General features: G+C 39.0%; 1 protein-coding gene across 2 annotated transcripts in view; it reads right to left on the bottom strand.

Annotated features, from left to right (window-relative positions):
* Positions 1 to 2,508: 2,508 nt before the first annotated feature.
* Positions 2,509 to 11,558, bottom strand: part of TSHZ1 (teashirt zinc finger homeobox 1) — a 56,763-nt gene continuing 47,713 nt past the window's right edge. For both annotated transcript variants that reach the window (XM_071456291.1, XM_071456297.1), the window contains exon 2: positions 2,509 to 7,081. In XM_071456291.1, the coding sequence (XP_071312392.1) occupies positions 3,897 to 7,081 (3,185 nt within the window). In that variant the 3' untranslated portion in view covers positions 2,509 to 3,896. The remainder of the gene's footprint in view (positions 7,082 to 11,558) is intronic.

The raw sequence follows: 11,558 nt of genomic DNA on the forward strand, positions 1-11,558 counted from the left end.
CCTCTCCTTGGAGGTCTCCTAACAAGGACCCCTGCCATATTATTTAAAGAATATCACACACTCAAATCTCAGATGGCTTTGGAAAATGCAAGTGAAAGCTGATGCACCGTGCCTTGATTAGTCTAACACAAGATAATATGTATATTTTATGCCTTTATGCTTAATTGCAATTGCATTTTAGTGGCTTCCATGAAAAGGATGGATTATATTTGGCATCATTATTATTAGTGTAACCATCCAGAGAAAGCTGCAACAAAGTTATGTTGCAGAGGACATTAGTGAATAACCCACAAAAAGCTATTAAAAAAAAAAAAAAAAAGGTATTTAATTCAGGACTAATGTTGTCAGTACACAGATCTCCCAAATTTCCAGTGTTTTGCATCAGCTTTGAAACAGCAACATAGAAAAATGCACCAAAGCAGAAATCAAACTTGCAAAAATAAGCAAACCAAGATCTTCCACTCTGAGAACAGATACTAGCAAAAGTGTGAACACCAGCAATGTAATGCTGAAAAAAAAAAAAAAGAGCTTTATACATCTCTGAAAAGAATCAGACACATTGGATTTTCCATACATCACAAAACAGGTATACAGGCTTCCAGAAGCTATGCTGGGGTTTAAAGATCTTAGGTTTATATTTTTCAAGATCAGTCCTGAAAGGCTTTGTGGTCTCTTCCATCCAGTAGCTTTAGAACCTACTCATAGAATATCACAAACTTACTTTTGTTTCAATCTTACCAAAAGAAGAAATAAATGTGGAAAAAAATTCTGGGAAAAAGAATAACTCCATTTTGAACTCTGCAATTTCTTTTTTAAAAGGAATTTTTTTCTGATATACCATATTCAAACAAAAGCGGCAAAAATCCAAATAACAAAGATCATACTGTCACTATTTAATTTTCTTAAGCAGGTGAACCATCAGAGCCCTCCAATTTTCATCTACTCCATATTTCAGTCATAGAAAGTGTTACATCAGCATAGTCACCAGGTAAAGGTGCTGGTTTATTCTAAATGGAGTTTCTTCAGACAGTGGCACAGATGATGAGTGATTGTCCAATTCTGAAGCTATCAGAACTGAACGGATTTAGCAATGTCATAAACACCTCTCGAGGGAGTCACCTGGTGTTGAGAACTCACTTTACATGCCGTGTTTCAAAATCAGTTTTAATGGATTTACATTAGATTCAAACCCGCTTTAGAGCTATTATTTCTTCCTTTCAACCTTTTCACACACTACTGCAATGTACTACAGCATATTTTATAATCACATGTTTGCAGGCCTGTGGGAAAGTAAACAAAACTTCAAAGGGTTATTATTTAAGGACTCTGTATTATGGCCATAGGCCTGACTGTTTTTCTTCCTCACCACCCCTTGGGCCCAAAGCACATAATCATCCAGTAATTGAACTGAAATGTCTAAATGGCTAGATCCCCTGAAGGACATAGGTAGTTAGCAGAGAAGAAAGTAAGGGACATTTTAAAAAACCCTCATGGCACTTTCCTGCACTACTTAGAAACACCGTATAAATGTAACTGACCTGGACCTGATAGGCTTTTACAGGGAACAGAACAGTGCATGGATATTTCTGGAGTTGTAGCTAAAGTAAAGATTAAATGTTGAACCATGCTGTATTTGGAAGCAAAGATCTTACATTTAAATTACTTTCAGTAGAACCGAGAAGAAACAGAAATATACATATGTACACAGAAGTATATATAACACAATAGTATCACTAATACCACATGAAAGCAAACCCCTCTAGGTCCTCATATTTAATAGCCCATCCAAAAAGTGTAATGGATAGCAGATCCCAGGCTTTCATACACTGTAACTGTCAAAGCACTCAGGAGATAGAGAAGTGAAGGCTCTGACAGCTCTCTTTTACATTCTAAATGACATCTGCATTCAACAGAACAGAAATAAAGATTAAGGGAAACACCTGATATGATAGCGCTCAGCTTACCTCAAAATGCAATATTTAAAAAGTACAGAGAAACACAGGTCTGCCTCCTTGTACTGTAAGTAAAAACTGGTGTCAAAGCCTCTGAGGTCTTCACCGCTGCCAGGGAGGCAGCACCACAGCATCCAACAGACGGCAGGGGCAGGAGCCACAGCCTCTGACTATGGAACTGCTGGAATCAAAAGGTGCTTCACCAGGGAAGGGAGGGAGGGAGGACACGGCCTTTGAACACACACAGAAAATGGCTACAGGTACAGCCGCACAGCATAAGGAAATTAACTTGGCCAAAACCTTTGCAGCCTCTCTTGTACCCCAGCGAGGAGCAGGATGCCCCTGGCTGCTCTGGCTGTGTACCTTTTGCAGTGAGTGCCTGCTGCAGATCTCTCCTAAGAGGTTACCAGCATTAGGGCTTTGAGCGAGACACGTCAGCACACAGATCACGAGAGATGATTTCAAGTAGATTTTCGCTGGTTGATTATATAAACGATGCCTCTTATAGCTGGAGCAACACCTCAAAGGCAATTTAATGACGACATGACAATGTATGTAAATCAAGAACTGCATGTGGGTTTATTTTACACTTGAGAAAACAGTGGATTTAATTGTGTGAACCAAAATGTACTGTACAATATTAATGATAAAACATCAAAATGTATAATTCATAGTGCATTGCTTGCTTTATTTTTATTTATTTATTTTTTTTGTCAGATAGTTCCTTTAAGTACATGCATCTGGAAAGATGCAGGTGCCAGTAAAATTCCTCTATTTATATCAAGCTGCAGGAACTAAATTTTATTCAAAAAGTGTGGTTTTACATTATATACACAGAAATTGAATATAAAATGACAATATAAAAAGTTAAAAGAGAAAGCATACAGCCAGAAGGTACAAAGAAAGTTGAACAGTTTAAAATGGTACGATATGTAACATGTATTTTTTTAAGCTGATGCTGGCAATTTACAAGGAACAGAATCCAACATTTGCCCCATTTTTTTTTGTTTTCATTTACCAATGCAGCACACTATAGAAAGGTCAGCTTGTACCAAAGCTTAACATTTGTAAATAACTATAAACTGCAGTATTTTACAGAAAAAAAAAAATAAAGGAAAGAAAAGAGCATTTTTACATTTGTTTTAAATAACAGCTTGCATACTTTTTTTTTCCTTTTGCCAAAAAGTGGCAATTCTCAGCATCCAGAGGGTTTGGGCATAGTGGCGAATTGGTTTGCTTGTTTTTTTAATCATTATTTAACTTATACAGTTGTGGCTTCCTAACCCCTTGAGTACTACACAGCTCTCCTTCTTCCAAGGACTGCATGCACAATATCTTCACAAACCAGTTCTGCATTTAAAAAAAAAAAGCTCATTCATTAAAAAAAAAAGTCCTGCTTCCGACACAGCTTTTATTTGAATGAAATGCCTTTAAGCCTTTTGTTTTATTTTGTTTCTCCTTATTTACTTATTTAGTCACTGGGAAAGGCACAGAAATGCTATTACAGTTCTCAGAGGGTTAAAACTTGACACTACCAGGTTCTGTGACCTTTATTGTCATGGCAACTTTGTAATTTTAGGATGTCTCTTTATCATTGTTCTTTGTGTCTTTCTTTACGGCTAAATTAATGTCTCTCAATAGTGTCTCCCACTATATTCTACAAAAGATAGCTTAACATCAAGGACAGATGTTGAAAATAAAGGTCAGACTTTGACTCACAAAAAATAAAAACAGAAACAAAAAAATAACCATGCACAGATCAGACAAAGAGCATATAAATATAACTACAAAATAAGTGTAAGAAAAACCAAGGTCCAGATAGGCAGTTCAGCAACAAAAGTAAGACTGATTTCAGAGGCTCAGGTCAGGCCTAGTGCAGTACTATGAAGAAGTTTAGTGCAATGTTCCTGTGGTCACTTGCATACCTGGCTGCTTACCTGGACGCTATTGTTTTTCTAACTCAGTTACATAGATCAGATGGTCCTCTGGGGACTTGCCATGTGTTTTACTAAGGTGCAGTTTGACTGCATGCTTGCTTGCAAAAGTTCGGTTACAGAGCTTACATTGGAATGTGGAGCCTAAGTCCTCCTCGGCAATTCCAAGTGAGCCCAAAGTCTTGTTTGTGAGGACTTTTGAAACATTCTGCTGTTCTTGAATCTGATTAAGTGGCAACTTTGACAGATCCTTCAAACTAAACCCTAGGTGTGTCTCTAAGTGACTTATGTATGTAGAAGCAGTCCTGAACTGAGAGGCACAATCATTGCAAAAGAAAACAGGATGTCCTGTGTCCAAGTTCTTTAAAAATTTAGTTCCACCTGTCCTCCTTAACTGATACTTCACATTGGCCAGCCAGTGGCTAATTGTGGTCATGGAAAGACCAGTAAACTTAGAGATGTGTACCCGCTCTTGTGGACCTAGGTCCGACATAATGTATTTGCCTTCTGGGGTCTCCCTCAAGCTGGAAGCAAACTGGGCTTGAAGGATCAGAAGATGCTGAGGGTTCCAGTTGGACTGCCTGCCCTTCCTCTTGTGTACTGGTGACAGTTCATCCAGAGCTTCCTCAAAGCTGCTCCCATCAGCATCAGACTTCTCTGACACGGTAGAGGGAGTTGAAGACTTGGGTGTCAAACGCCCTGTGAGGTTCTTCACCATATCGGAAATATCCAGCAGGGCACTCTCCCTCAGCGGGGATGAGGCAGAGTCAGCCACACTGGAAACAAGAGGCTTGTTTTTGGACTTGGTTAAATCAATAGGTTGATCGCTGTTCTCATAGTAATACCGGTCAATAGCGTCAGCCTGCTTGACTGGAGTGGTTGGGTAAATGGGTTTGTCCAACATGCTGTTACTAATTTTGTACAGCATGGCCAAAGGGTCCAGAGAGGGGCTTACCGGCTTAGAAATTTTGCCTAAGTGGGTATTCATAATGGACTGTAAAGCGCTCAATGGATTAATGAAGGATGGCTCAGGTGAATGATCTGTGATAATTCCTAAATTGTTACAGCCATTTGCAACCTTTGTTTTAAGTGGCTCTGTACCATTTGGTGTATGTGCTTCTGCTGGACTATCCTTTTTGACCTTCTGAACTTCAGACTCAGAGCTCTTCTTTGGCTGCTGTTTGTTATTTATTTCTTCGGCTTTTGGGAAGTCCTTGTTTTCTTTAGCAGCAGGTGACATGGGTTTAACTGGAGAACCCTTCTCCTTCTCCAAAGGCTTCTCTTCCTTCTTCACGTTGATTTTACCGGTAACTTTCTCCACTAGCTCCTCCATAGCAGATACATTGCTCTTGTGAGGTGGGGGTGTGAGATTGCCTGGGGAATGGATGAGTGCGTTGTGTTCTGACGACAGCGATTTCACACTGCTCGCATAGGACGGCTGCATTTGAACGCTCTGCACCGTGGGCTGAAGGGGTTTGACTGTCCCCGGGAGCTGGTAAGCTGCATGGATACTGGGATATCCTCCCCAGGAAGGGGCTCCGTTCTGGGCTTTGCTGATGGCTGTTGTCACTGTGTTCTCCAGGGATTTCAGTATGTCTATTCCACCTTTAGGACTATCATCTAGGTCCTCCTCTCTGAGGTATTGATACAAAGTTGTTGGCTCAAATTTCTCTGTAGAGTCCTCACTCTCTTCTTTAATCTTTTTCTCTGTTTCAGTGACCACCAGCTTTTCCTTCTCTAAGTCTTTCTTTTCCTCCGAGTTTGTGGAGCCCGCTGGGGAATCGGGCTGCTTTTTAATGTTGGAGGCTGGTAGCCTTGTATGGGTGGTGGGTGGAAGAGGTATAGACTGTATTTTCTCCTCCACCACTGGGTCCAACACTAGCTGTTTGCCTTTTTTGGAAGCAGAATTGGTCACCTTCAAGAAATGACCGGTGACCATCATGTGAGCAGTGAGCTGCTGCAAAGTATCATGGGAACTGCCACATTCCATGCATTTCAGTATTTGGGCTTTGCGTGCCTCAAACTGCCAAGTGTAGCTAGCACCATTTTGATAGCCATAGCGGTTGTTCGGAGTCACGTAGGGGTTGGCAGTTTTCTGATCCTTTGCAGACTCACCCAGTGAAGCTTCTGCCGTGATCCCTGTTGGCTCAGGTGAACAAGGGGAAGCCAAGTCCTGAAGTGCTCGCTTTTTGGTAGAAGGGACCAATTTGGTGATGGCTGGTACTGGCTCCTTCAGAGGCACTTTCTGGTAATGCTTTGTTTTTATCATGTGGACGCTGAGGTCTTGCAAAGACTCAAACGAATGCCCGCAGTACATGCACTTCAGCACTTTCTGGGCATCCTCTTTGCCTTCCATTTCCATAAGCGATCGTTTCCTAGGCTTTGACCACCGCTTGGTCTTATCGGCTTCTTTATCTCTGTTGTCATCACGGTAATGTCCAGTTTCATTCATGTGCACAGTTAGCTCCACCAGCGTGTCGTAGGCTGCGCTGCAGTCTTTGCATCGGAACTTGCTGGCACCGGTGAACACAGACCCATAGAGTTTATTGTTCTGCCGGTAAAGCTGTACCGTGCTGAAGAGACTCGGCTCTGGCAGAAGTCCGTACGATGACGTCTGCTGCAGAGTTTTAGCCAGCGCAGCTTGGTGCCAGTCGTAACCCGAGCCACCACTGTTACTATTGCTGTTACTAGTACTACTGGTGGTTGTACTGGTACTGGTGTTGGTACTGGTAGTACAAGTACTCTGGGAATTGGCATTGGTGTCAGTACTGGTCATGTTTTCATTCTGGCTGATTCCGTTGTTGCTGGTGGTTGGATTGGATTTCTTTAAGTCCAAAGCTAAACTGGACCAGCAAGTCTCTGAAAGCAAATTTGCATACACAGCTTTTATTTGTGCCAAGCTGTCCTGTGGATAGGAAACATTGTCTGTGCACTGAGGATCCTCTTTCTCTTCTTTAGAGGAAGTGCTTTTGAAATGGGCCAGCTGATCGCTGTTTTCACTAAACGGTGAACCATAGCCTGCATCCTGATTAGTTGCAGTGCTGACTGGGGAGTTCTGGTAGCTTTGAGCCTCTTTGATCTCCGCTTCTTCATTGCACAAATACTCATTCTCCTGGATGTCCAGAGACAGCCCATCATCTTCCACGCTGTCTTCATCTATTTCTGCTGCTTTCAATTCTTCCTCAGGAACATATGCTAAAATACAGGAGGGGACATGGGGGGAAACAAGACAATGTTATTGAACACGCACATTTTACATGGCTCTCCTGCACTAAAAACAGTAACCATGAAGACAAATTTTGAAGATACATCCAAAACCCAAACTCACCATCACTCACATACTCCTCCTATAAATCCACACACTCTGTCATGGTTACAGTTTGATATCAGTGATACTGAAGAATAAACTTTGACTTCAGCAGTAAAATATGTGCCAGGACCACAGTAAATGCCATAATATCTAAACTAAAATCAAACAAAGAGCCTACTAAACTAGTTTTTATCAGCTTAAAAAAATGGCCTGGTGATGAGCTATATTTACTGCACTACATATGTATGTGTAACGCGTTGCAGCTGACCTGCATCCCTCAGACCATGACACTCAGCATCACTGACTTGACCAACTCTAGCTTGTCAGTTCTGTCTTTTCTTGCAAACTGGCTTTAGCTACAGCTGCAGGGGCCATTTCTGTGTCACTGATACCTGACTCTAATGAAGCCATACAGGGCAAGAGTGTCAGATCAGCTGTTCCCAGGTCCTCCTGGTGTCTGGCTGTACTGCGTCCATCTGAGAGCAGAACAGCTTTCATTTTTGAAAGGTGAAAAGAGAAGCAAGACTGATTGTTTTCTGAAATGGGAAGGATGTAGTTTGCCTCCTGTTATAATCTGATGTGGGTCCTTCATTTACCATTTTGAAAAAAAGCAGTCAGAAACTAAAAGTAAATACTAGAGATTAATTTCTTAAAGCAACAAACAAAAACCTTGAGATCTCCACTGCAGCTTGATTATTGGTTTATGGAAAATATAAAACTTTTCTATTGCATTGCTATCTGTGAAACTATATCATCTCACCAAACTATGTTTATCTATATCAAACTATTTGTTAAACTAGCAAATGTGATATTCATGAGCAGATGGCCATTACATCAAAACACATTTACTCCAAGGGCTCAATTCACAGAAGTGACTTACATGTACCTAAGTGATAAATGTACACTTTCATTGCAAAGCAGAAAACATAGTTGTACACATTTCCCTCCAGTTTTGTAAAAGAAGCTTAAAAAAATCACAATGCCAACGGAATGGAGATAATTTATAAGAATGTCAAGGTAGAAAATACGGATTATGAACAATTTTCAGTAACTGAATAAAAAAGTGCCTCCTTGTCAGGTGAACTCTGCAGCAAGTGATGCTGAAATGTGTCCTGTGTCCTTTCATGGTACAATACTGAAAGCAAGCCAGAAAATAGGCACTTCTGCTCCTATGTGGTATGAAGAAAATATGTATTATTATGTTAACAAAGCTGAGGTCTTCTTCAGCTGGGGGGAGCATAAGTATGAGTCGAGCTTCTTTTTGTACACAGTTGCTAACATATTCTGAAATGCCTTTTCTGAAAAATAAAAAGAATCTTCTTTCATTGTAATATGAATACTCTTTGAAACACATTACGGTCAGTACTGCATTATGTATTCACCTTTGCAATTCAGTCTTAATGCAGCCCCTAACTGCTTCAGCCTGATCTTTTAAGATGAAGTAGGAAAATATCTAGTAGTGGGGTTGTACTGAACCTTAAGATGCTCACTGCATTTTTACCTGTCCCCTAAATGTCAATATTTTCAGACAATAATTTGACCTTTTAGTTTTTAAAAAAGTTCTGATCAGGGCCCAAACAGATAAATCAGCCTCAAGTGTTTTCTAAAATGTTCAAAAGGACAGGTGAGTACCAAGAACAATAAATAAAATTTAGAAATAATCCTGGAGTCAAAGGCCAGGAAGATGCTAGAAATGCATTGTAAAACAGGATTAAAATATTCTCCAAAAGGCATTTTGTCCATAAAATGAAGAATAGAATGCAGAAGTAGTAAGAGAATTCAGAAGGCAGTCAGCTTCCCTGTCTTGCAGCAATGCTGCTGTGGAACACTCTGCAGGTATTTGAGGATGGTAGGACCGCTGCAGTTCTGAAGTCTAGGTACACACATAGAATTCACTCCCACAGCTGCAGTCTAGGCTCTCTTAGCCCTCTCATTCAACACACCTTTCTGCAGTAGTTTTCAATGGCAAAAGACAATACATTTTTAAGTATCAGAAACTCAAAGAACGGTTAAAGAAGAATATGGCTTCTAATTTTTAAATTATTTTTAAATAGAAAATAAACCCCCCAGAGACATAAAATGCACAACAACAGGCAGTTACCATCTGGATTTTTTATCAAAAAAAACCAAAACCAAAACAAGTACAAGCTAAAAACTGAGAGGACACACATTTTGAGCTTTTATGAACAGCTTTCCTCTCACTAACCCTAGTGCAACTATGTCACTTTTCTCTAATTTTCGCATTCCAATATTTTTAATAACTAGGTGCAAAAAACTGTTGTTAAGATGCTGGATGTTCTGATAGTTGATACAGCATTTTGTAAGGATCCATATTAATTATTTGCTTACATCTCTTTACTTAATTCTAAATTACATAAATACGTATTTTTTATAATTGCTATATATAACCATCTATATGTCTGTTTAAATAGAAACTCTAATGATCCATTGCTGCGTCTTTTATTTTTCTTTATTTACTTACGATGGTGTTTTCTCTATTCTCATACTTTTGCACTGTATCATAAAAATAAAAAGGAACTAAACCATGCAAGAAACATTATAACTACATGTAAGGTCCATGTTAAACTGCGATAGCAAAGAAACCGAGTGTCAGGGTGAAATACCCATCTTTTACTCACTTTTTCTACTCTTTGGTTTTGCTGAGACTACTACACGATTGAGTTCACTCCTTTACCAACATATACTGCAATAAAAGGGTTAAGAATGTACAAATGGTCAGAATTATGATTTTCTACGATTTCAGAATTTAAGCCAGTTCTAAATAAACCCTGAATTTATATGATGTGCACACTCACGTGTCTGTACATGTATCTAAAGTCACAAAGAAATAATGCTTTTTAACAAAAAAGAGAGTAATTTATCTGTAATATTTAATCTCTATCACTGCAATAAAAACAAATAGTCTATTTAACTCCTTTGGTTATCATAGGATACAGACAATACCTGTTCATTCAAGACTACTAATGCTTATGAGATGAATAGCAGCACACTCAACATATGGTATTTTGCAAGGTCAGTGCAATTCTCTAACTGAAAAGGTTTCTGTAAGAGCTAACAGAGAAGCAAACAAAAGGAAGAATGTTAATGTCTAAAAGGATGTACGTTTTACTAAAATTCTCACAGAAATTTGACAAATAAATAAAATTCAGTATTTTTAACAAAGCAAAAATGTTCCTATTATAATTACTTACAGAGAGAAGTAATATATTCTACCTTAAATAAAAGCATGAGATGTTCAGATTCTAAATTACAGAATGTAGACCAATAGACAGATTTCAGACAACATATCTTTCTGTGACCGAGCAACTCTCAGCAATCTTCTCCAGACATTCCTGCATCTGCAAAGGTACTGCTGCTTTACACATGTCCCAAAACCACACAAAAGATCAAGTGCAGATATAGACAATGATCCTCCTCAACAATAACTATATTCAAAGTAGAAGAAATTACAGAACATAGCATCAGCTTTTCTCTTCCTTCTCATTTGTGTCTAGACAGACTGAGGCAAATGTAAGGTGTAAAAGAGGGAAAAACCTTCAAATTCCAGACAACTAAAAATTAGGGGGGGCATTTTGTATTTCTTTTCTTCCTATTAAGTCTTGCTATTTTTTTTTTTTTTGCCTATAAAATGTGCCTTCTGGATGCCAATGCTTCCCCATACATATACTGTCATCTTTGAGCAGTGTTAAAAGCTGTGCATTCTAATCTAAGTGGACATGAGATGCTATATATTGCACATGTGAGTAGCACAGCACATTGTGTTTGCTTCAGTGAGAATATTTACACTATAAATACACATCCATTGTTTGAAAAAGCAGACAGAGATCTGAAATGTAAGGATGTGGTTAAAAATAAAAATATTCTCACATAAAACCTTTCCACAACCTTGGAACTATGCTTTTGAAGGAATCTGTCTCTGCAGAAGTATTCTTTTCCATTCAAAAAGGGATTCAACATTGAATAAATTATTTTGAAAAGCACCAAAAGTAATAATTGTATTTGGTTTTAGTAGTCTACACAATTAAAAGCAGTAAGCTCTTCAAGACCCAATTTTAAATCCTCCAAATAAATAAATTTATTCAGAAGAAACACCTAAGCAGTGAAAGTCACAGTTCAGTAAAGGAATTGAATACTGAAATAATTTTCACTGAAATACCTATTTCATAGTTTTGACAAATAGAGATAGGTTTAGGTGTAAAATTCTTCACTAAATCAGGGCCTACTCTGTGACTAAACAATAGTGGCACAATGTGAGTGTTCACCATTCTTCAAGAGATGTATTGCCACGGCTTCTAATATTTACCCAGCCAACAGGAGACAGCAGCTGCAGAAGTTTTCACA

Source organism: Agelaius tricolor, unplaced genomic scaffold, assembly GCF_023055355.1.
Source record: "Agelaius tricolor isolate 1412-34295 unplaced genomic scaffold, bAgeTri1.0.p SCAF_2, whole genome shotgun sequence".
Lineage (NCBI taxonomy): Eukaryota > Metazoa > Chordata > Aves > Passeriformes > Icteridae > Agelaius > Agelaius tricolor.